General features: G+C 48.5%; 1 protein-coding gene across 2 annotated transcripts in view; it reads right to left on the bottom strand.

The window, feature by feature from the left end:
- VPS53 (VPS53 subunit of GARP complex) overlaps window positions 1-26,373 on the bottom strand; it is a 114,038-nt gene that overhangs the window by 9,529 nt on the left and 78,136 nt on the right. The window contains exons 16-20 of one of the 2 annotated variants that reach the window (XM_089772148.1): window positions 24,355-24,437; window positions 19,294-19,372; window positions 11,844-11,992; window positions 4,726-4,795; window positions 2,457-3,613 (exon numbers count right to left, since the gene is read on the bottom strand). In XM_089772148.1, coding sequence (XP_089628274.1) covers window positions 3,344-3,613; window positions 4,726-4,795; window positions 11,844-11,992; window positions 19,294-19,372; window positions 24,355-24,437 — 651 coding nt within the window. In that variant the 3' untranslated portion in view covers window positions 2,457-3,343. Of the gene's footprint in view, window positions 1-2,456; window positions 3,614-4,725; window positions 4,796-11,843; window positions 11,993-19,293; window positions 19,373-24,354; window positions 24,438-26,373 lie in introns of those variants that run through there. The other variant, XM_075904662.2, reaches the window with a different exon arrangement.

The raw sequence follows: 26,373 nt of genomic DNA on the forward strand, positions 1-26,373 counted from the left end.
TGGAGTCAGGGTAGATCCAAAGCTAACAGATCTGTGCTCTTCAGTCAGCATTAGACAACACAGTGAGCAGAGAGCTGAAATGGGTCAGTTATTCCACGATCCAAACTAGGGATATGTGGGTGTAAAAGTGTACACCAGGAGCGGGGAACTTTTTGGGGGGTTGGGCGCCACTGATCCACAGAAAAATCAGTCTGAGGCCACAGACAGTAACATCCCTAATCCAAACAAGACACACTGAGGCATGGCCGGCAACGGGTTAATCGCTTGAGCCACATGGTTATTCAGGAAAGTTCCAGGAACAACCGTGAGTCGCTATTAACATTTATTATAGAAGGCAAGTAGGAGTTGCACTTCAGCCATTTGCTTTTGATTAGGGAAAGCCGCAGGAGCTCAGACTTTGCACAAACTCAGCAACATCCTTCATTTATTTATTTATTTCACAAGATCCTGTTTCATTTCACAAAAGCGTGTTGCTCAGCGCCCCATCTGCTGATTCCCTGCCAGTTGGCGGCTTTGAAGACACCAGAAGTTCACTGTTCTCCCATTTGAAAGCTTACCCCACCCAAGCCTTGTCTGCAAACAAAGAGCAGGGCTGTCCCAGCCAACCGACAGGTGTATGAAGACAATAGCCGGGGTGACAGACCCAACAGCTGCACCCCAAACACACAGGTAAGGCAAACTCTCCTGATCTGCCCGGTCAGTTGCGCTTCCGGATCCAGGGGAACGTGTCAAAAGTTCCCTGTTTCTGTAAATGTCAGAGACATTGAGAAAACTTCCTTCCTTCAAGTTGCTATTTGCAGCTTGTTTCTTTTGGGGCTCTCTAGGGACGGTCCGGAGAAGAAAGAAGATAAAGAACCGGGAGTCAGGAGCTGAGCGCTAGCCCTGACCCTGCCATTGGCCCTACTGTGTGACCGGCTTAGACAAATCACTTCTGTGCTTCAATCTCCCCCTCTCTGAACTGCAAGATCCTTATGCACTTGACAATGCTGCAGTGCGTCTGAAAGGGCTTGTAAAGCACCTGGAGATCTCGACTTTTGTAAGTGCCCCAGTATCATTCACCCAGCAACACCCCAAAGGGTTCGCTCCGCTCAGCAGCCATTCTGTGCCATGCCAGGGTGTGTGAGAGAGGGGAACAGACATCTATCTGCAAACACAAACAGGTCTGAAAGAGGCAGAATATAACTGGCCACTCTGGAAGCATCCAGGACACATGGCGTAATATCAGCTCATGATAAAACGGCCATGAGCTCTCCAATGGTCTCCCGTACACGAGACCTGACTTATATTTCTCCCAAAATACAGCACCTGGGATGACTTTGGAGATTCCCCATCAGAATCCTGAGCAGGGCGCCACTTACTTAAGCTTGGGATGGATACACACTCAGACCAGGGGATGTGCAACCTGAGCATCTTCATCATAAAACCTGTACAGAAGTGGGTTGGGGATTCATGCAAACAAATGTGGTTCAGGCTACACCCTGGCACAAATTCTTTTTAAGTTTGGCTGCTTTTAATTACCCAAGAGTAAAAAAAGAGACAGGCAGACACGTACTGGTGTTAGAAGCATGTGAATTAAGAGACTGACAGACAGACATGTACTGGTGTTAGAAGCATGTGAATTAAGAGACTGACAGACAGACATGTACTGGTGTTAGAAGCATGTGAATTAAGAGACTGACAGACAGACATGTACTCGAGTTAGAAGAATGTGGATTAAAAATTGAAGTTGAGCTTTTTAAAACCCACCAATGAGTCTGAATGCCTTAGATGCTGGGTCTCTAAACGGAGACATTTTAACTGGGCTTAATTTTCAAAGTGTGGGAGTCCAGCATCTTCTGAAAACCAAGGCCACTGGAAGGATCCTCAAGCTGTGCACCCAAAATAGAGGCGTCTAAAGTCACATCTTAACAAATATGATTTCTCTCTTCAAATGCCTTTCTGCACCCAAAACCCTGGATCTATCTCCCTTGCCCGCCTGACTCTTCCTCCATCTCACTCCCCAGCACACTGCTCTTAGGCCCCCACATCGAAAAGGACTCCTCGATCCTCTCTGTCCTGAAACCCTTCCCAACCAGGCCTTCTCACTGACTCGGGGCTGCATCAATCCACCAGGCCAACGTCAGGCTTCCATCTGGCTATTCGTTTGCTTCATAAAAAGCCAAGACCCATCAGACGAACCCAACCAGCTTGTGAGCTCTGCTGGACTTTCCGGGGCAGACTTGGGTATTCAGAATGGAGACATGCTGACAAAACTGGGGAGAATGCCGCAAGTACTTCTAGAAAACCACAAATGGCACCATTGGGAGTTGCACCTCTTAGCCCGAAGCCTGATAAAAGTTGTGTTTTAACGACATCCACAGTACACTCCATAGCCAGCCACGGTGGAGCACAGCAACAACTCCCATTTTGTTCCCCAAACCGCTCTAAAAGGGAACACAAACAAGTATCTTCACAGTCTACATTCTAATAGCCGGTGTGCAGAACACACCAGCTAGGAAACAAAGCCGAGGAAAGGCAGAAACGTCTCTCTTCTTTCTCACTTCCATTACTTTTCTTACTACCATCATTACAGCATGTTCCATCCGCAACTGATCTAAGCACCTAGGCACAACAGGGCTCACTCTGGCTGCAACTTCGGAGCCCAAGATTTCTGCTGGATTGGTAAGAGCCTGGACATAGTTTAGAAGATGTTGCCTGGCTGTTTCTTCGTGAAACATTCCCCTTTACATTACCAGGCCTCAACTCCCACAGACACCTGCACTGAGGTCAGGGGCTGTGCACCTAAGAGGCTGCTCTGGTCAAAAGCGCTGGAAGCAACTCCCCAGTGAGCACTCACAGGTGGTGGGGAGACCACTATAACATTAGCCAGTCTCTCTGGACTTGTCCAGAATACTATCCACACACCTGCACTTCTCTAGTTAAGATTAACGGAAAGTTCTTGTTCTCAAAAAAACAGGCTCTACCCACTGTAAGAAAACTTTACAAACTCGTGCCCTGGTTTCCCTGTTACAAATCCAGCCATGTTGTTATCAGAATTTGATTTCACTCTCAAAAGCAGGCAAACTTAAAAACCCGATGCATTCTGCCCTTAGTAATAAAAGAAACCAAGACAGCAGCTCTCCACCAGACGTTCACGCCATCACAAGTCTTCCGGCAATCAAAGCAACAACCAACTCAAAATGCAACATTCCTAGCCAATCATCTTCATGGTTTCATTTCCCTCAACACATCTGGGGAGTAGAAGCCATATTAAACTACAGGTCGTACCTCCCTTAACTGGGACACTCTGATCCAGCAACATCCGTGTTCCGGCAGGACCAGGGATGTTCCTGGACCACAGAGCTCAGGTACAGGAAGGTCGGGCCGTGGGGCAGAAGCACAGCACGGGGGCTAGTAACTCACCTGGGAGCCCATGGGGAGGAGAGGGGGATGCAGAGGGGTGGCGGCATAGTGGCGAGTTCTGCTCCCTGAGGCTGAAAGGTAGCAGGGGTTGGCCCAGAAGCTCCGGCCCCAGGAGCCACGGCCAGGCAGGAGCCCTAGCAGGGGGCAGGAGCTGGGAGCTGGCAAATCCCCTCGATCGGGGTCCCCAGGTGCCAGCTGAGGGAGGTCCAACCTGCAATAAGGACGTCATGATACTGGCTGTGTACTGAGCACATGGAAGCAGAGCCAATCATTCAGAATGTAGCTGCTGCCTTTGGGGTGGAGGCAATTTCAGGACCTGACCAGAATTCTCCCCGTTAAGGAGACAATTTTTGCAGCTGAGCTTCCGTTTCCAGGTGGACGGAGCAACATGCACTGGCGCCTCGCTAGACTACGTATTAGGCAAAAGGCTTTGCCTTCCTGCGGCGGCTGCTCTGCCACTGCTTCTCCAGTTTTAAATGGCTGAATTTGGAAAAGCCACAGCAGCCAACTCAGTGAAATTAGCACCTGCCACACGGTACATGCTGCATCAAGTCCAGCTTCCAGACCAGACACTGAATAATGACGACATTTGTCACCTCACCGGGTGTACTGCACCATTCAAGCGCTGTGTTGGACCTCGTATGGGGGGGGGATGGAAGGGGAGAGGCACACCTGGGCTGCCTCTGCACCAACCCTTTTGATGAGGGTGGCTAATCAGCAGAGAAACTCCAGGCTTCAATTTCCATCGTCCTCTGGTTGTGTTCCCAGGACTGCAGGTGGACAGAACTACAGCTGGTGGTGGGCTGGGTGGGTTACCCGGGGAGGGTCCTGGATACACAAACCATGTTTATTTTTTCATGAAGATTGCTATACTTCCTACTGTAGCATGAGCCATAAATAACCACTCACCTACAGCGCGTGCTTTAGGAACATTGGACATCATCACAGCACTGAGAGGCTGGTATTGTAAGTCCCAGTCGCCCCACTTCACACAAGGATAATCTCAGATGCTGAGAAATTAAGGGACTTGTCCCAAGTCATTCAATGAGGCAGCAGGGGAGTTGGAAACAGAATCCGGGAACCTAAACTCTTCCCTGCTCAAAGCCTAGCCCACGCTGCCTAGACCACTCCCCAAAATGTGTCATATCACTCAACATAAAGCCCTAAAATCATCACTGGACACTTATGTGTATTGAAATTCAGACAACGCATAACCTCTACCAGCCAATTTCTGTAGCAACACACGCCCTAGGTCTGTGCAATTCAATGCACAGACGCCATAAAGCGGAGAGGATGCTGCTGAATGTGATTCATTTTTCTCACCTGCTCTGCGCCCACCATGCTAATCGGTTTGCACTTGAAGAGATGGTTGATAAACTTGGGGATGAAGGAGCTGCAGAGAAGAAAAGTATCAAAAAATCACATATTTGAACTTCAATACCCAGACTATCCTAAGTTAACACTGTGCACAATAAACCAGGGTTGTCCATGGTGACACTCCAAGGGCACATAGCATTGTTAAATATCCAAATAGGAAAGTGTAGTTCTTCTTCTTTAACCACGCTGAGCTAAAAGTTAATTTGGAGGCCAACTACATATTATGTGTCAGTATGTTTGTAAAAATGGAGCCAAATAGAATAGTGCCAGTCCAGGTATCAGTTAAGTAAGCGAACATGCTATATAATAAACATCAAAACAGCAGGGTAATAACTGTTCATGGACTGGAAGCATCTTTATTTACAATAAAAACTTATTCTGTACAGGAAACAGAAATACTTGTTTTGTATTATGGAAGTACTGCGAGATTCCCATTGAAACCCACTGCGTGAAGAACAGTACATATACATAGCGAGAGAAAGCCCCCGTCCCAAAGTTCTTACAGCCCATGCAGAGAAGACAAATGGTGGAAGAAAGGGAATTTTATTAACCCCATTTTACAGCCAGGGAAAGAGGTTAAGTGATTTACCCAATGTCACATAGTCAGTCTTTAGCAGAGCTGGGAACTGAATCCAGCTCTTCTGAATCCCGGGTCAGTGCTTGAGCACAAGTCCCCCAGAACGACACACACGGCAGGAGGCAGGTTTTCTGGATCAGGTTTCTGTTTTACCTTGATTTTAGATGTTGCTGGGAGGGGAGGGGGGGGGGATTTTTACAACGGAAACACAGAGCTTCTTCCTTTCTTGAGGAGGAAAGTCTCATCAACGTTAACTGTGTTCTGGTCAGCCTGGGATGCTACGGAGCCCCGTGCTCCCGGGGACGGTCTCCCAGCAGCTGGACAGTTATTCTCGGGATCATACGCCCCCTCCCTGACACTGCTGAAGGGATTAATCAGGGTCTACTCATCGAGGGTGAAAAATGCTTCTCACATGTTTGCTTAGCAGGGCTCTTGCGGGTTCAGGCCCCAATCCAAAACACATGGTTACAGCATTGTGGTGTCTGTGCCACAGTGTATCAAAAATAAAACGTATGCGGAAGATGCACCGTCTGGATGTTTTGGCGTTTTAGCCACATCTGAATTTTGTGTGTGTTGACAATTGAAGCTGTGAGCACCCTAGCTACCCAGGACATGCACTGCCCGGTCGCACTGCCTTTGTCCCACCCTGGCAGTATCCCCCATCCCAAGGCCCCGTTACGCTGCCAGAGCGGTGAAAAAGGGCCTCCACACAAATTTGACTCTGGCCCGCAAAAGCTACCAATAAAACCAGATGCACTCAGTGGCTAGTAGAGCTGTTAAATTTAGATTAATTGGCTAATCAAATAGACGATGCAATCTGCATCAGCTATTCTATTAGTCAATAAGGGCACCTCCGCCTTTGAAGTGTAACAACAGCCCCAGGACTGTTGCTACACTTCAAAGGCAAAAGCACTGCAGGGAGCACAGGGCCAGCAGGATACTCAAGCAGTCCCCTGCTGGCCCCGGGCTCCCCGTGGCATTTCAAAGCAATGGAGCCCAGGGTCAGTGGGGGAGTCCCAGGATACCATGCGGCACTGCCCCATTGAAATGTCACAGGGAGCCCGGTGTCAGATGCCACGCAGCACTGCCACTTTGAAACGCCGTGCGCAGCCCAGGCCAGCCAGCTGGGGACCCCCGATCTGCACACAGAGTTTCAAAGCGGCAGTGCTGCATGGAGCCCAGGGTCTGGCCCCGGGCTCCATGTGGCACTGCCGCTGAAGCACTTCCTCTTCTCCCCCTCCTTGCTGCCTCTTTCTGAAAAAAGCAGCGAGGGGAGGGAGGGGGGGAAGCAACTAGTCGACTAGTGTGTTGACTATCTGATTAGCATTTGCTTATCAGGTAGTCAACTAGTCGCTCAAATCCCTAGTGGTTAGCACAAGCACAAGGAAGTTCTCTGGACCCTGATGAGCAGTTGGGGAGGGCCACCTAATTACTGCCCTGCTTTCCTCCTCTTGGTTCGTTCGTAATTTATTTGGTTTCCTTCACATGGCCCCTTTCTAACACCTGCATGTCTCATGTTTCCTGTCCCACGTCTGGGACCAAGCAACAGGGTTTAACGGCTCAGTGCTGTGCTTCGTTGGAGTTGGTCTGTTTTCTTTCCCCTGGCAGAACGCTCCATTGGCTGGAGTGATTTGAATTCCGTTGGTTTTCCCTTTGCATCTGTCAAGCGATTTATTTCCACCCCACGAAGAAAGCAGCCTGGCCAGGACCCTCTTTGTCCTGCCATCAGTTAATCTCGCCAGGTAGCATCTTGCCCTTATTCAGATCAGAGTGACAATCTGTGTGTCTGCAGCACGTGGAACACTCTCATTAAATGAGTGAAAAACACCTGAAGGAAAGAAGCTTTTTCAGTGGAAGAATTGTCTCCCCTCTTCTTTCAACTCAACCGTGGCCTCTCACTGAATAATTTTTGCCTTGATACCAGGGGAGCCTCAATGGGCAACAATTTTAAAAACAAAATGACTGAGAATAAGCTCCAGGGCTGCCCCCAAATGGCTTTCAGGCCAGCCACGTGAGAAAACTAGCCTTGGCAGCACAGCCTAAACAACGGTAGGAAAAACAAACACCAGCCCCTACGACGGGAAAGCATTAAGGCAAAGATGAAAGTTCTCTGTCTCCCAAGTCCATTTTTCAGGTGGATAAGTAACTCCCAAAGGGCAATCAGACTGAGCCAAGAACAGCTGGAGTGTATACAAGGCTGTAAAATGGACAATCGGTAGCGGCTCTGGCCAGCAGTTCGAGGAGCATACGAGATTACCTCCCACAGAGGCCTAACCCCCAGGGCAGGTCTGGTGCTAGTGTGTCCATGCTGCATATGGGAGATGGTGACACTGCTTAATTCTGCACTCATGTGACCCAAGGGTTCCCCCTTTAGCTGTCTGGCATAATCTTCAATGGGGGAGGTTTCGCTTAGTGTGAAAATGTCAAGGTGTCAGAAAATGGCCAGCCGCTCTCCCTGCAATGAGCACAGAGGGGAGGAGTGACCTGTCTGCCCCTGCATACTGCCTGTTATATTATGTGGCTTACGCCCCGTGTAACTGGAAGCAGCTTCTCAGGTCCGGTAGGGTGGGCGAGAAGAGTGATGCAACCCCTCTTCCATGTGCAGGCTGGCAGAGAGCTACTGCGAATCTCAGCGAATCTGAGCACCTTGTCTCCGGAGGCCTAGACAGCGCAGTTCCTAAAGTCAGCTCCCAAGCTGGCTCCCCCACACCACATGCAGACAGTCCCGTGAAGATGAAGGTATATTTATTCAACCGCATAGTCTCCCTGCTTGGGTTAAGCACTTTGAGGACACTGGGGCACGTTTCTCAGAGACCTACACTTGAATGCCACGACTAATTTACAGTTGGAGCTGTAAAATCACATCCAAATACTATGCACAAGCAGACTAGTCCCCAAGGTAAGAATAAAGCGGAGCAAGACAGATTAGGAGCCTGAAAACAAACCACAGCACTTGAAAGGCTCCCATCCAACAGGGGTACCTTGGCCAGGCTTGTGTTTTCCCAATCCCTTGCACTGATGGTGCATCAAGCACAATGCCCTACTAAGTGAGAGAGAGAGAGAGAGAGGTGCAACCATTGTACGTCTGTTTGATAGGAGATGAGCAGCTACGGAACGCTGTTCAAAGCAGACGGCTGTTCTAAAGACTCTAGCAAAAGCCAATTGCTTAGATGTAAATAACCGTCTCAAGTTCAGATCAGCCCCTTTCGCCGAATCAACACGATTTACTCGGGCTGCTGTAAGACGAGCATATGCTGCCTGAACAGCGCAATCCTCTTTCACATCATTCTGCTCACTGAATGCCTGATCAAAGGCCCTCCCAGTCATTAGGGACATTCACACGCTAATTATCCTCAAGATTCTACTGTAAGTAGCGAACACTGAACCAGCCTGGGGCAGAAGAAAAGATTACTTTTACGAACACTATCACACACCAGGGCTTTTCTCCCTCTTGTTCCTCAGCTCCAATCTCCTTCAAAACTTCCAAAACTAGACTGTATGTTGAGCAAATGCCCACCCATGCCGATGTGGAAGCCTCTTCTTCTATGCTACATTTTTTATCTAATCAGGAAGCAATTTAGGCACCATAAGAATGGAAGAGAGGGGTTCACTGATGTTGCTCTTCAGTGGCATTTTGAATTTCTACTACCCCATTCCATTTGGGGAATGTTTGTGTTGGCCCAAAAGGAAAAACTATGGCATACACTAAAAGACATATCAGGTTCCTGGTGTGGAATTTTCTTGGGCTTGTTAAGTTTTGCAACGTTAGATGCTTTCTTTCTCTTGTGGTCCCGTAACTGAAAACCAGCCTTTGTGCAATACTATTAGAATTAAGAAGTGGTTGCCAGTGCAAAAAGAAACAGATATTCACACACAACGCAAAAGCACACCAATCGGATTTTCAGTGTTGTGTAGCACACAAAAGGTGCAATAACTACTAGACAGGCCTATAACTGGATTGAGAGTCTTAACGGCACGCGGCTATGAGTAGGTATTAGAAGGTTATACGGGTGCTAAGATAGACCAAGGCTGTTGTCCTGGTTCTGTTTAGAAGCAAGTCTTTCAAAAGACTTCAAATGTAACTTGGCAAAACAAATCATCATCAGGAGTTCCAAAGGGACTGGATTCTCACAAGCAGAGCCCAATCCTGGACCCAATGAGGACAGCAGGACTCTCTCTCAACTTCCCAGGGCCCTAGAACAGGGCCACAGCTGTATTCAGAGGTTTTTCAACAGGTGGTTTTGGAGTATTCGAAGGTCTACCAAAGAACAAGTGTTGATCCACTTAGTCCTGCCAGCTTACATCTGAACTATTCCCAACTGGGAGAGCTGGGGCGCTTGATCCACAATTCACTTGGTATGTGCTTAGCAATAAAGTTAAAAGGGAGACAACTAAACCAAGGTATTAAGACTGGGCTGTGAACAGCTGAGTAAATGGGTTTTCCCTTTATCACCATGTTAGTTATATAAAACTCAAGTGTAACCACACAGGAGGTTTATGCACAATACATTTTCACAGACAGCATTTTGTACAGTAATTATTATGGGCAGAATTATAATATGATTTATCAGTAACGGCTCCTTAATAAGAGTGCAGTTCTCAGACCCTCTGCCTGGCTGCAGAAGCTAATGGCTGTCAAGACATCCCACTACATCCTTGTCTGCTGAACAGGAACCGAAGTTCTGATTCTAAAGGCTACACAGGAACTGCCAGTCTTTATGATTTACTTTGGAGAGATTAGCTTGCAGCATTTTTAAGTATGAAATGTGTCATGTGCCGCATTCTCTGCCCATACCTTTGGGTGGTCAGGCCATGCAGAACTCTGCAGACAGTAATTGTAGCTACCATAGCCTTCTAGCAGCTTTGTCCTAGTCATAGGCCTGCAGTTCTTGATTGGTTTCAGATGAACACAAGGAAGTTAAAAAAAACTGCCCTTATCCCTTCCAAGTGAATCTGGCTTTAGGAAACACGGCTCTGAATAAGACTCAGAAGCTGGATTTTCAACAGGGTCTAAGGCCATGTCTCCACTTACCGAAGGATCGACGCTCTGGCAATCGATTTTCCGGGGTTCGATTTAACGGGTCTAGTGAAGACCCACTAAATTGAACAATGAGGGCACCCAGAGGCATAAGAGAAGTCGATGGGAGCGTTTCCATACCTTAGGGCAGGCATGTCCAAAGTCCGGCCCGCGGGCCAATTGCGGCCCGTGTTCCAGTTTAATACGGCCCCACAGGTAATTTGGCAATATCTATCTTTTATGGCCCCCAACGAATCCATATGTATTGAGATGAATACATTGTAAAATCTCAGTTAATGTCAGTTGGTCTAAATCAGTTATAAATATATTTGGACACAACATGTATACTTGGTGTTACGTTCCTGTTCATATTTTTTGAACTTAAAAGTTGACAGACAACCTTTATTACCAATAATATGTAATGTACTTTACAATGTTCCTGACATATATTTCAGCTTCCTGGATTTTTTTTTCATCTGGCCTTCAGATATGAAAGGCAGAGTGATTTAACACCTGTTTAGATTTGTCATCCATGTGACGAAATGAAAAGTGTGCCGTTTGCAATAAACTTTGCATAAAATAGTTAATTTGCATTTAATTTTAATGGTTCAAAGAATGTCAGGCAAAATGGTCGGCCCTCATGCATGTTCACTTCATCAAATCTGGCCCTCTTTGAAAAAAGTTTGGACACCCCTGCCTTAGGGCAACCTTCAGGGCGTAGTGTAGACCTGGCCTAAGAGAAGAGGGCTCTTAACAGCAATGAAAATAAATTGGAGGTGGGCCCCAACTCAAAAAAAAAAAAAAAAAGAAAGCCAGCACATCCCAATCACTATTAATCTGTCTAGCACGGAAAGGCCCGGAAGAGGATCACCGCAATGGCTCCACACAGCTGACATGTATTTCCAGTCTCTGTTGGTCCTGTCCTTACACAAATAAGCAGCTTGAGGACAGGATCACGCTGTGTGTGTTTACTTCTACCTAACCTTTGCAACCTTCTGAGTGTTTAAAAAAACGTGTTATTACAAGGTGAAGAATGGTCATGAGAGTTAGGAGCCAGCACAGCTGCACACCACGGAAAAGAGAGCCCCATAATGAAGCTACAAATGCCAATTGTCAACTGCGCTGGGACTCCATATACAGACACTCAAAACGGGTCTTTTACAGAGGCTCACACCAGAAGCCTCTGCACATAGAAAGTGATGTTCCAGTGCTCATTAAAACAGTTCGCAGGCTGGTCCAGGTGTGTGAGAAGGAGCCAGTGCAGACAGCTGAGCAAATTTGCTTCAGCAGGAGACTCAAAACAAACACCTCACAATCTCTCACACAGCTGCAGGTGCCCCCAGTACCTAGACATGGGAAGCTCTCGACCTCTGTATCAAAAGCCGATACAATGTATTAAGAAGCCAGGATAGAACCAGGCTAGCTACAGTCAGAATTGGTAGAGAACACCGGGACCGAGCAGAGACTTACTTGGCAAATTTTATACAGAACTGAGTGAAGTATTTTCTCGTGGAGGCCAGATTGTCACGGATGACGGGAACATTCTGCTTAATATGAAGAATAACGGACGTGACATAAGGACTCTGGTCGCCAACGTGCTCCACATTCTGCCACTGCATCTGCAGGAGGGGGTAAAAAGACCGGTTACTTCATCAGGCTTTAGACAATGTACAAATAAACTACAGCGTAGAGTACTGTGGTGAGCCCTGGCGTTTACCAATCCAGCCTTTTCTCTAGGGAGTCTCCAAGAAAGTCACCATAACTCTAATCAGGTGGCCTTCTATGTCAGCTGATCGATGGCCAAACCCCTGGCAGAGAATGAAGATCTGCTTTCTCATCCAATTACAGAACCAGAGCACCATTGAGCAATAGAGACGATGCGAATTAGAATGGCCCTAATACGGAGCTGAGGTCAGAATATGAACCAGTGCACGGGTGGTGGAAGTACACAGGTGTGCGCAGGTACATGGAAAGAGCAGAGGGATAAATAGCTTTGCGTGTAAGTTAAGGGGACACGCCAGCCTCTTGGAAAGTTTCTTTTCAACCGTTCGCCGTTCCTGGAAATGAATTATCCCCATACATTCTAATTCTGGGCATTTAAGAGAGTGCCTGCAAGACCGGAAAAAGGCTCGACTCCCAAATCAGAGTAAAAGAATTGAGGGTGGTCAGGCTGAGGACAGCTAGATAAAGAGACAAAGAACCCAGTGCAACTCAGAAATGTTCCATATGGGAGCTCAGCTGACACAACCCTCGTAACATTCCTGGTGGGGGAGGCCAGAATGCAAGGCTCCAGAGCATCTGAAACGCACACCTAACACTGTACAACAGCAAAAGAATAATGACTGAATCCCCTCTCTTTCCTGTGCCTTTCCTGTACAACTGAGTAGGTGTCTTTAGTAAGACTTTTGATGCTCTGACAACGAACAAAACATACAGCGGCCCCCTTCTGAAAGGAGGTAAACAGCTGAGGCCTTTCTGTCCCTAAAGCAATTCCCCCCTCGGGAGTAAGAACATCCAGAGAGATGCTGCTTAGGGCTCTTACTGTCTGAGCACGTTTAATGAATAATGGTAAGCACCCAATTCCCTTTTGTAATATGATCCCAGGAAACTGATTCGCACTGCAGCCCTAACATCCAAGGAAGCCACAAAGATGAATTATGAATCAACAAATAACAAAATCGTGATGGAAATCTGGATGTAATTTGCAGGGAGAGGTGGGGTTGGGAGAAAGATGCAACTATTTCTGTTTCCTTTAAGAGATGCGTTTGGACAGTATCTACCAGTATCTACCTTCAAACTTGCTTGCCTAAGTGCCAGATCTGCCTGTAATGCTCCCTTGCTATTTTTAATTGTATTATAGATGCTTTGGTTCCATAGCACTTTCCAGACTCAACTCCATGTCGATGATGAGTGGCACAGGTGATTTAGTGGGTAAGAGCAGCCAAATCTCCAGTGTCTAGTGGCAGAGTCTACATACATCTCATACACAGCATTTTTAAGTCACCAAAACTGAAGCGAAACACACGCACTCTGTAGGAAAGGGACAGTTTTCTCACTGCCTGTTCAGTAGTTTGTAACTCTGCCTCTGCTCTGTTCAGACTAGTTCAACTGCTCTTCAGTGGTTTGCAGCAACTATCGCACCTGAAGAAACAGAGCTAATAACTGTTTGCTTGCCACACTGTCACACATTCCCAGCACCACGTATTCCCCACCGATGGCAATTCAAAATCAATGCATGATCAGGATAGACAGAGCACATCTAGACCAATGTCAAGTGTATTGCTGAGCCGATGGCACAGAAACAGCCCCTCTCCCCCGCCTACAGCACTGTAGACAATTTGTTTTGTTGGGTTTCATTCCTAAAGCAATTCTGATAACTAATCTTATCAAAATGTAAATTCAAATTAACTGTGTGCGCGCGCACACGCATTTTTTCAGTAGGGCAACAGTAGCTAGAACGAAAGGAATCATGCACACACATACTGAAAAGTCATCCAAAGAAATATGAACCCAATTTTTCTGGTAAAGGGTAACTTTTCTGCTGTCATTTTAAATTTACTCTTCAGGACTTGAAAGTGTTTTTTTCCGTTTGTATTTGCCTTGGGCTATCTCCAAGTTATAGTTATTAAAAGTAACTATCTACTTAGAAGCACAGATGATACCCAATGACTACACATTTTACAAGGTGGAGTCCTATCTTCACTTAAGATCTGCCCAAAATATTCAAGAGGAGAGAAAAACCTGGACCATTTCCATCTGAAATGGATATTCACATTATTTTCCATGTGAACTCTCCCTATGAATAACAAAGCCAAGATATGCTTAGATGCTTGGGCATTTCATATAGCTTTGGACTATATTACATATAAACAAGCAAAATGATAAGGTCTCTCACATGTGAGAGAGAAAATGTGACACCCAGCCCCAGACATTGAGACAAAGAGATGAGCAGCTGCGAACTGAACAGATGAAAGCGTACTGTGCTGAGGGGCTCAGCAAGGATCTTAGAAAAAACCCACCAGCAAAACTCGGGTGGTTTGCTATGTAACTAGAGCTGCAGAAGTCCTGGATTTTTATGATACAAATTCATAACAAATGTTCCGATGAAGGCAGTTCACGTTACAGCAATGTGGCCGCTTCGTTGCAATAGTGTTTATTTTGCAAGTTTTGTTCCTCATGCTGAGAAACGTTCAGCTTTGTGAGTTATGTCAGACTACAAATCACAGCTTTTCTGCTGGCAGATGTGCATAACAAGCGTTCGCTAGTGCACTGCACATTCTATGCATGACAGACACATGCACACAGACCCTTGAGCAAAAGACCTCTCCCAACGCCTGCCACGGGTCACTACTGGACGTTTTGTGCTGAGTCTCTTCTCATTTTCTGCATCCAAGTCAAGTTTCTCATCCTCATTCTCACGATGGTTTCCCACCTACTTTTCAGCTTTCACAACCAGGCCACCAACCGTTAGGGGCAAAACCCACTTGTCTAACTCATCCGTAAGGCACCTACCACTGCAGACTGTTTCCAGGTAATACAATAATGCCTCCATGCCACCCATTCCCTCTGCTCCTTCAACGCGTAAGGCTGTCCCTGAACTACTTTCTCTCTCGCTTTACATCTTTTCATGCCCTCTCTGCACCTGAAGAACCTTCCAAATCCAGTTGCAACCAACAACTTCCCGCTCTTTCCTTCAAACCCACTTTCATCAAACTCTCCCAATGCTGCCTGCCTGTCACTGTTGTGTCTACACATTCTTGCTGTCATAGGCGTGTGCAGCACATTTCATTAGGGTGTGCACCCAAAGAATTTTTTAAAAATGTACTTTGACCCCCATTGGCCACACCTCTGGAGGTAACACTCTCTGGGCAAGATGGACACATGACCAAAAGGTGTCATGTGACCCCCCCCCCCCCCCCAAGGACTTTTCCCACTATCCTCCTACCAATAGGGATTAGTTTGCCCTTCCCCCAAAACTCCCCTCATGCAACTATCCTGCAGTTGCATTACCCCAATGTGTGAGACATTAACTCGGAGTGGAGAGGCGGGGGGAAGTGTTCCCTCTAAGAGTTTCCTCCGATGAGCAGAATGAATTTTGTGTTGTGCACCAGTACTGAGTTCATGTGGCTTGTTCGGATGTGCCACTGTGGCACCCAAGTTATTAATAAATATCTCATAAACCTCTACCTTTTCTCTCTGCTGCCCTGTCTCCTCCCCTTGCTCCATCAGCTCCCCTGGTGCCTGCTGCCCCCCAACCCCTCACCCTCCTCTGCTGTCCTGACTCCTGCCCTTCTCACTGCCCTCAGCCTTCCTGCGACCTGCCCCCCTCCACCAGCCCTTCTCTCCCCCCGTGCCTACTCCTCCAGTAGCCCCACTCTGATCATGTGATCTACCCCTCCTCATCCCCTCTCCTAACACCTCCCTCTACACACCTGCCCTGCCTCTCTCCTCTGGTGCTGGTCCCTCCCCTGCAGGTGTCTGCCCTTCTGCTTCACCCCCAGAATCCCCTGGCACCTGCACCTTCCCTTACCTCTGCACCCTCCTGGTGCCTCTCCCTTCCCTCACTGCCCCTGCCCCCTTTTTTCCTGATGCCCACCCCCTCACCACCCTCTGCCCTCATTCCCTTCATGCCCCTTTGCCCTCACACATGCCTTGTTCCATCCCTGCCTTCCTCATGCCCACCCCTTCTTTCAAGCCTTCTCCCAGCACCTCCCCTTCTCCCCTCTAGCCCCCAATGCCCTTACCTTCTCCTCTCCCAGCATCACCCTGTCCCCCCTCCCACTGACACCTCCCCTCCTGCCCTTTTCCTCATTGTCTCTACTTGGCCCCTCGCATTTGCCTCTCCTCTACCCTGTCCCTTAGCACTTTCCCCTTTCTTCTCCTGACCTGCCCCCTCCCTTCAACACAATCCCCTTCCTCTCCCACCCCTTCCTCTTATTTTTCTCCCTCCTCTCCCCTTCTCTTCCTTACCTTTGGCTTCTGCCTTCCAATTCGTGGGGCTGGAGTCAGAGCTGGCCCAAGCTACAGGCCGGCCAGGCCGTAGCTGGGGCGCCCCCAGAGTGCCGTGCGGTGGTGTCAGGCCAGGCAGGGGCGTCCCCGGGGCGCCTCAGGGGGGCCATGCAGTGCTGCCGGGCCGTGCAGGGGCATCCCCGGGGTGCCTCGGGGGGGGGGGGGCGCGGTGCTGCCGGGCTGGGGGGGCACCTCAAGGGGGGGCTGCACAGTGTTCCCAGGGCACCTCGGGGGGGCTGTGCGGTGCTGCCAGGCTGGGGGAAAGGTGCCTCGGGGGGCTGTGCAGTGCTGCCGGGCAGGGGCACCCCCGGGTGCATAAGGGGTGGTGCTGCGGGGCCGAGAGTGCAAAAATGGCTCGGGCTGGCCAGCATTTGTAGTAGGGCCTCAGCTGCTTCTGAAGCTGGGCCACACGGTTTGAAAGTCCCGGGCCGTGACGTCACGCCACGGCCGGGCGTCTCCCCTCTCACCTGTTGCGCAGCGTTACAGCACACCACGCATGCGTTCTCTCTGCCCCATAGTGCCCCGTAGATGGCCGTGGGGAATTTAAAGTGAGGGTTTGTGGCGCCCCATCACAAATTCCTCTCCTCCTCCAGCAGCCGCTAGCAGGCCTGAGACATTAGGGTGTGCCTAGGCACACCCGGCACACCCTGTGCGCACGCCTATGCTTGCTCTTCAATTGTTAGCCCTGTGCGCCCTTTTTATGCACATCAGATGAAGCTCTTGGAGAGTGCTGTCTTTCTGCCTTTCCACAGCACCATCTGTACTTAGAGCATGCCAATTATAAATGCCACCTCTAAAATTGAAGGGCTAGGAGAAGACACCATAAAACACAGGTTGTGCCCCACAATAGCTATTGGAGCAGTTATTAAAAGTAACTATCTACTCAGAAGCACAGCTGATGCCCAAAGACTACACATTTTAGAAGGTGGAGTTCTATCTTCACTTAAGATTTGCCCAAAATATTCGAGAGAGAAAAAACGGGACCATTTCCATCTGAAATGGATATTCACATTATTTATTTTCCATGTGAAATCTCTCTATGAATAACGAAGCCAAGCTATGCTTAGATGCTTGGGTATTTCATAATTCACTTCTAACAAATTCTTTCCCAAGAAAACAGCCATGTTGCAGAATTACAAAAGAACCCAGACTGGTCTGCCTTGCAGATTTCTGAGGGTACGGTAAAAGATCTGAACTAAGGAATAGCAAGGGCTCTGGAACAGACATCTATTCATATTACAGGAAAATGAGAGTGGATTCATAGGCACATCCTTCTTCCCTCCAAAAGTAAATGAAATTTTACTTGCCCGAATGTTAATGTCTTTGTAATTCAGCTAGAGACAATAATTAGGTCTTGAGAAAGTTAAAAAAAAATCTTACATCAAATCCAGCTCTTTCAAAATACCAGTAAAACTCACACACTGCTGGCTTGCTGCACATAGAGGAAGGGTGTGCAAATGACAAGTATTTACTTAGCAAGTTTCACCGTGCTTAGCTTGTTTATAGCCAATCATTCCCCTCACATGGATTTCATTTTGCTGGTGTTCCAAAGATAAAAATAAATGGCCAACCATCTGCTGCTATCCCAGCCCTGTGGTTTTGCTCTGGTATAAACAACCAAAGCCCAGTGGTTTGGACATACTGTCTTAGTGGGGGTAAGAGCATCTGAGGGACTGACAGGGCACATAAGCAACACCTGAAGCGCTAATCCCCTCACCCCCCAGTGTTATTTTCCCTCGAAAAACCCTCTTTCCACTGGGACATACAAATTCTGTTTGGAGCTGCGTTCCAACTCTCACTCACTGGGAGTGGAGGGTAGTTACAGCTGGAATACATCACCAACCAAAATGCTGTTCAAACTCATGGCAGCTAGGAAGTGCATCGTTGCTACAAAATAGAGACCTCTGCTTAATATTTCTAATTGGGAGAAAACCCCACCAGTAAGTTCAACCTACTTTCGGTGTCCTCACCTGAAAGCAATGTGGGCTTTTCACAACACTCTGGAGACACACACACAGCTCTACATTTCGACTGACGAGTAGAAGAGGACAAGGCAATTGCCCAAAACCCAAAAGAGCTGGTGACTCAGGCCACGCCTACACTAAAGGGGACGGTCGGATTAACATATGGAACTCCAAATATGTTAATTACGTAGCTCAAGTTGATGTACCTTGATTTGTGTTTCTCTGCTATCCCAGAGCAGGAGGCCGATGGGAGTAAACGTTCCCATTGGCTTCCTTTACTTCTCACAGGAGCGCCAGCCGCTGATGGGGGCCCCCTCTGAGTTTGATTTACTGGGTCTTTACTGGACCTATTAAATAGAACTCCGGAAGATCGATTGCAGCAGTGTCAATCTTCCCTGGAGTGATGACATGACCATAAAGAAAGGCTGGGCTTCTGCTGTCACAGTGCCACGTGTCACTGGAAGTGTTAGAGAAATGACACGGCAAAATCCAGGCCTATTCTGCCTTTCGGGTACCTCTGGCAAACAAGTCACAGACTAGCATTAAACAAGAGAGCAGAAAAGGCTTGGTAAAGCTTCTGGTGTAGAGAAGATAGACCCACAAAGTTGCATGTGGCATTTAGAGCTAATCAAATTTCTCCCACTCTCCAAGATTCCCACAAGCAGGGAGAGCTGAAAGGAAGGACAGGGATGAATATTTATTCAGATATTTTGCTCATGTGGTTCACTGAGCTGCAAGAGAACAGAAGCTCTTACCGGAGTCACACAAGAGTTTGTCGGAAATGAAACGTGCCTGGAGTTATAAAACAGTGGCAGCTTTAAAAACAGAAGCCAGTACCACACAGTTATTCACAGAATAGGGCAAAGGAAACACCCAGAGTGAAACCGAACAGTGTCACCGAGCAACAGGTGCAAAGCACAACCGAAGGCAACCTCTTAAAAACTTACCTTGCTCATTGCAGTGAGGGCCGGGTCACAGGCTGCATCCAAGTCCTGCACTAACAGCTGTATGCTGTTGGAGATCACGCTGCAAAAGTCAAGTGCATGCGTTACAACAGAACTCAGTAAGCCAGCACCAACACGGACTTCTCTGAATGGTAGAGGAGACAAAAATGCAGGCTGCACATGTACTGCAGTGTGAAGAGGTGCACTGCTAGAATTTGCACTTAGAGCCCAAGACATTGTGCATGCGGATGACAGCGGTGGGATAATCCACAGACACACTTTTATACAGAAGGAGAATGGGATCCCAGTCTTGTACCAGATCACTTCCAGGGGCTGAAACAATTTGTATAGTGGGGGTGCTGAGAGCCACTGAACCAAACGGAAAACCTGGCATATGCTGGAAACCACTTCCAGACAGGTGTTGCAGCAAACCCCCCACACCCTTACTTCCTGCATCTATGAAGCCACTTCCACCAGCCTTTTTACAATGACTATTTCATTTCCAATAGGCAGTTCTCTACCATGCCGCATCGGGGTGGCTTCCACTGGATATTTTGTTCTTCCCGTGCAATATTAGCTGGAGACACTTACAAAAAGGCTTTTAAATAAAGGAGCTAAGACTGTGCATCTGGATGAGTTCCGAATGTGTCCTCCTTTCAGCATAGCATGTCTAGAGATGTACCAGTCCATTGTTCTAGGCTCCCCAGAGTTACAGGGCAGAATAAGCTACGGATTGTGTAAAAAACGACTAATATTACTTAGAGCCAGATTTGATCCCCTTGCACTAAAGTCTGGACTTAAGAACCATGGGCCAGTAGAGGATGCTTAACCTAAAATAGGGCCGGGGAAACCTAAGGCCTGGGGGCTGGCTGTGGCCCCTGGCGTGCCTGAATCTGGCCCCCAAGGCTCAGCCCTTTCCCCACCCAGCACTGGGGAGCCCGCACTGGCGCACCAGCTCCCTCCTGCTCTGCCCCACTGTGGGGCTGGAGCACACAAAATCTGCTAGCCTGGGCCCCCTTACGCTCTGGTGTGAGGGGAATGTGGGGAGTGTCGTTCTCCTCGGTCAAGGGGCCATGTCAGTGAGGGGTTTTTTTTTTGCGGGAGGAGGAGTTTTTGCTTTTCACTGTGCGTCAGCAGCCCTGACCCAAAAGTGGTTCCCCACCCACCCTGACCTAAAACAGCAGTGGAAGAACAGGTGGCCCCGTAGTGCTTTTATAGCAGACTTTCGCTTGGAGGTGCACAGGCAAATCACCCACAAAAGAAACCAACTTTAACCTCAGAACAAGCCTCAAGCCTTTTTTAAGTGACCTCTTAGTTCCCCACGACCATGGTTTGCTATTTACCTTGCAAATGATGCGAGCCTAACTGGAACTTGATGAGTGCGTGAGAAACCGTGACTGCTGCTTTCTTTCCCACTCACCCCCCATCAGCAAAATTCTGTAGAAGCTGCTTTGCAAGTTACCAGCTCAAGAGATGGAGTTTTTTCTTTACACATTTAAATCCAATTATTGACATAGATCAGGGTGGGGAACCTAAGGCTCAGGGGCTGGATGCGGTCCCTGGTTTACCTGGATCTAGCCCTCAAAGCTTGGGGCTCCCCCCCCCCAGCACTGGGGAGCCCGTGCTAGTGCTCCAGCTCCCCCTCACCTCCCCATGGGGCTGGAGCACACAAAATGTACTAGCCTGGGGCCCCCTAGGCTCTGGTGTGCAAGGGGAATGTGGGGAGTGTCTCTGTCTTTCTTAGTTTCTCCTTCTTAGCTTTTCACTTGTGTGCGGCCTCTGACTCATTTTTCTGTGGATCAGCAGCCCCCCGACCCCAAATAAGATTTCCAACCCGACACAGATGAATGCCATCAACCGGCTATCAATTTACTCCTCCCCAACAGACCAGGCAAGCTGTCAAAGCTCTCCAGTAGAGCTCAACACACGTGACAACAGGAGCAGTACGCAATATAGAAAAATTGCTCCTATCCAGCATGTTTCTAAAAAGCCACCTTGACAGGCAAGCCTGCCAAACGCAGCCTGAAAACTATTCGAGCTGAAGTGCCTGTTGCCTGTAACACTCTTATGTGGCATTTGCACTCAAAGGAAAATACCTGCGGCCATCACTCCTTAGCGGGTGTGCCTTTCTGACATCTGGTTGGCACCCCAGGATTTACCCCCCAAGGAAATTACACAAGCTCCAGTAGTACCAAGGTAGCAGAGCTGCCTGGGGACGTGCGAGTCCTACAGGGCAGCTGCTGCCAGTGTGATATAGGAAATAGTTGTGGTCTAGCACCAAAATAAATCATGGCCAGTTTAACAGAAAGGAAGCTGCTCCTGACTGGTCTCCATATGTTAGGAGCCTACCTAGGGCTCTGTCACCAGGCCCAGTCTTGTATAAAGAGCAGTAGAGATCAAGTCAGGGAGCGGAGGGGGGAATCCGCTTTTTAAGATCGGCCCAAGGGGCTTACAGGAGCAATGGGATTGCAGCAGCGCCTGATTTCCAGCACAGCACACACCGAGCAGCAAACGCAGAGCGCGTTATCAGCTGTGTGCCCAGAATCCTTGTCCCGACCTGGGGCCTTGCTGAGCTCAGGGTTATACAAACATCTCCGCAGACACAGACAGGCTGTCCCCTGAGGAGCTTACAGCCCAATTAACCCACATCACCCCTGCGAGAGAGGTGTCTCTAGCCCGTTTTACAGATGGTGACCCCATGGGCGGCTGGTAATGTGGGCAAGGGAAGGCACAGCCTTCTCAGAATTGCCTACCCGCCCTGGCCACCAGGGAAGGCTGGGTCCCCAGCTCCCTTGCTGGGGCTGGGTTCACAGCACTGCAGCCCTGGCCCTCCAGGTGGCCAGGAAGTATGGGCCTGCGGGTGGGCGGGGCTAGACTCCAGGGGCAGGGCTAGTCTTTCCCAGGTGGACTTTCACCTGCTGCCCATGGGTGACACCAAGATATGGAGACACTAAGACTGGCTTTTTCCAAGGAGGCAGAGAAATTCAAACTCGACACCCTCTCAAGAGGGTCAGAACAAACCCTTAAGAAATCCATCCCTAAGTGACTTGCCCAGGGTCACACAGAGGCAGAGCTGGGGAGAGACCCTTACGAGTTTCTTGGTTCCATGTTCAGACCACAATTCAATTTGTTCTCCAAGTTTGCCTCAAGAAGAGACTGTTTGTTACCATCCTGTCATTTCCTAAATGACCTGCACGCTCATTCCAATGACAAACGTTTCCCTAGCTAATTGCTAATACAAATTCTTTACATGCATTCCAACAATTTCCCCCTTTTCTTATGCAATTACAATGAAAAAAACCCAAAAACAATCAGCTGCTAGCCCTAATGACATGTGTGGTAAAACAGAGGACAGGGTGTGTCACCAGAAACATTTTATGGCTTTATTTACTTCTGGGCATAACTAGGCACCAGATCCCAGTAGAAAGGACTTGCTTATTGTTTAAAGAAAATGCCTATATATATCAAATTGAGATTCATAGGCATGTCCTACACTTTCCAGATGCTGGCTGAAGTGCTACTTTGATTTAAGGGCCATTAAAAGCCTCTGCTATGAGATGCATCAGCCTTAAAGGTCCAACTTTAAAGCCATGTGTGAACAGTCTGTCAAAACAATTCCCAAAACCTCATCTCATTAGCAGCCACGCGAGACAACCACAACTGACAGGGGACGCAAAATAGCTGGCTTGTAAGAACAGGTCATGGCAGAAGGCAGCACACGCCCTCCTGTTGCCTGTATTAGGAGAATCTACCACACGGCAGAATGGCAAATCACATTCCCAATTCTGGGTTAATTTGCTTTGCTGCCTCAACCATGCCACGGAACGTCTTTCTAACCTCAGAGACCAGGGATCTGCTCTTCTGAGTTAGGATTTGAGAGTGCGCGCAGGGAAAGGGAGTTTGCTCAGATCAGAAGGAAATTAGGGATGTAAAATCCCGTATAATTAGTTAGCTGGTTAAACGTTAAGTTTAACTGGTTAACCAATTAAACAGGGGAGGTATGGTCGGATGCGAAGCTGCTCCAGCCCCTATTGGTTAACCATAATCGGTTAGCCATTAACATCCCTAAAGGAAACCAGGCCAAAGAAGCAGCAGGAACCCTAAAGCGTATGAAAATCTTGCGTGGGAATTTTGGTAAGGATCCCGCCCATTACAGTGAGAGAGAAGGGACTGTCTTAGCCAGAGCCAGACAGGAAAAAACTTCAAACAGCATTTCTGGTAGCAGCAGAGCAGCATGGGCTTGCTATCCTCACTAAATCACAGCTCCAGGGGTGGTGAGAAGCATCAGCAAGCGCATACATTTGATTAAACCCTCGTTCCATTAGAATTTCAAGGAACTGAGGTTCTGTGACTAAGATCAGAGAGTCGGGGTATCTGCGGGACCCTAGGCAAGCCAATTAATGGCTCTGTGGCTCAGGTTTCTCACCTGGAAGAAGATGGGGATAAGATGACTACCTTCCCTCAGAGGCTAAATGGCTAGAGAGTTGAGGTCCTCGGATGGAAGGAGCCAGTGATGGGCTTTTTAAGATAGGCAATAGGAAAAAATTCATTTTAATGCATGATCACCGTTTCCCCTCAATTACATTCCTTAAAGGCAAGGACCTTGCATCTTGGGCCGATCCTTTTATGCCACATGAAATAATGTTCGATGATCATGAAAATGTTTCTGATTTACACTGGGAAATGACTGCAGGAAGGAGAATGTACCAGGATGGCTTCCTGCTTGAAATGTAACAGCAATCTCAGGCAGCTGCCAAAATGCAAGTGTTATTCCAGATGGGAGCTCACTATTTCCTTTCCTCCTCAGTCGTTTTGTTCCTTTGGCCATAACAGTGGGGAACCACTATGTCTGTGGTCAATATCACGCATGCTCTTGGGCGATCCAGGAAAGAGACTGCGTTTTCCCCTGGGAAAACCCTACGCCCAGGCTTCAGCACGATGGCATCTCCAGTCGCCATGGCATTATCTACCTGCTGTTCTGCTAGCACTGGCCTGGCCTGCACCACTGAACAGATGAGCTATAACATTGGCCAGCATTATGGAAAGGTGCCCTGCTGGACGTACATGCTGAATGTGTCCATCTCTCCGGTCAGGTTGATTCGTTCCATGAGACTTGGATCCACTTTTTCTTTGAGCTTTTCTTCCAGCTGTCGGGACAAAATGTGTAACAGACAGAAATCAGATTTTCTACCTAAATTCATCGCTTAGCTGCCTACGCTCCTGGAAACACCAGCTTCTTACATCAGGAAAGGGCCCTAGACTATTGCAACGTGTCTGAGATTGTAACGGTAACCGGAATCAAGATTTCCCATGTCTCCGAAGCTCCAGACCAGGGCTCTCAAACTTCATTACACAGTGACCCCCCTTCTGACAACAAAAATGACTTCATGACCTCAGCAAGAGGGGCAGAAGATGAGCCCACCCACGCCCCACTTGTGGGGGGGGCTAAAACCCAAGCATAAGGCTTCAGGCCTAGCCACAGAGCCTGAAACGTGACCCCCGGCTTAAGCTCTCTGGTTTGGCCGCAGACTGCGATCAGGCTTCAGCCCTGGTCTCAGAGAGTCTAAGCCAGCCCTGGTGACGCCATTCAAAGGGGGTCGCAACTAGGGATGGAAAATCCCGGTTAATCAGTTAACCAGTTAAACGTTAGATCAACCTAACAGGTTAACCGACTAAAACGAGATCTGAGCCAGGGACCACTCCAACCTGGCTGGAGCAGCCCCTAGCCCATGCGGCTCCTATCCCCAGCCCCGTGTTGGGGCTCGGGCTGCCGCCAGCTCCAGCCTCCCAGCCCCCACTGAACCATCCCCTCCTTTGGTGGGCCCAGACTCCCTGCACACAAAGGCTGCTCCAGATGTGAGAGCAACCAACCCCAATCTATGGCAAGCCTCCGGCAGGGCTGGAGCAGTCCCTGGCCCATGGCAGGCAGGAGTTGTTCCAGCCCCCATCGGTTACTGGTTAACCGCAACTGGGAAGCATCACCTGTCTAGGGTGATGCTGACCGGTTAACCTTTCACATCCCTAGTTGCAACCCACCTCAGAGTCCCAGCCCAGTCTGAAACCCGCTGCTGTACACCCATAGTGTTGTGTCACTGAAGCGTTAATGCCCTGTGAAAGCCAGCGTTTCTGGTCCAGTTCCACACACAAGCCTAACATGACAACGTACTTTGGGGTGAACTCGCCTGAAGAGGTGTGTAACCCACTGATCAATGTGCGTTACAGAACCCCATTTGTGCCAGATGTGCCGAGGCTATGAGTCTGTTATAGCTGCAGCTGGAGGATGTTGGCTCTTTAGCTAATGCAGCAGCAGCCCGTGCTTTTAACTCTGGAGTTCCCCGGTTCAGTTCCCAGTGGGCTGGCCATGATGATGAGCAACACAGGGACATCCGCTAAGCTAAGATTTCGAGAGCATGTTAAATGGAGAGTTAATGGTGATGGCGAGGAGCAGCCACAAGGAAACACTGTGTCCCCTTTCTTGGCACTCAGTGAAGATGCACATTCCTGGCCCTACATTAGGACGTGCCTTGAAGGGGAATGAGAGAAGGGATTTTGACGATTCTCCCTCTATTGGATTAAAGCAGTTTACAGATGGAGTATGAAAGAGAGCTACCCAAAAGTGAGAAACCCATTGACGTTAAACTCACAAAACTGTTCTGATCCAGCGAGGGCAACAAAATCTACTCTCTTTCCTTTGAAATGTGGTTTTAATTAACCTTCCAGTTCCAGAATTGTTAACACAGCGTTATACGCAGCAGAAATCGCCATGGCAACTTCAGCACAGAACCTTGCTGACTTTTTAAATTGGAGGAGCAGCGACTGGGGTCCTGACGTGTATCTGTGTACAAAGTTAACCGATAAGCCTGGGCAGGTGGGAGCCGGTGCTTGCAGGGAGCCAGCTTAAAAGCCAGTTTCCAGTGAGCACCGGCACCCGCCTCCCCTCCCTCGCGTGTAATCGTGTAACTGTTGAATATGTCAGTGGTTACACGTTTACAAAATGGAACACATTTTAACATCCTAGTAGCCACCTTTGATTTTAAAATGGAACAGCCTGTAATATTACTCGGTGCAGTCAGGGGCCAAGGA

This window comes from Pelodiscus sinensis, chromosome 21 (genome assembly GCF_052426305.1).
Source record: "Pelodiscus sinensis isolate ZL-2025 chromosome 21, ASM5242630v1, whole genome shotgun sequence".
NCBI lineage: Eukaryota > Metazoa > Chordata > Testudines > Trionychidae > Pelodiscus > Pelodiscus sinensis.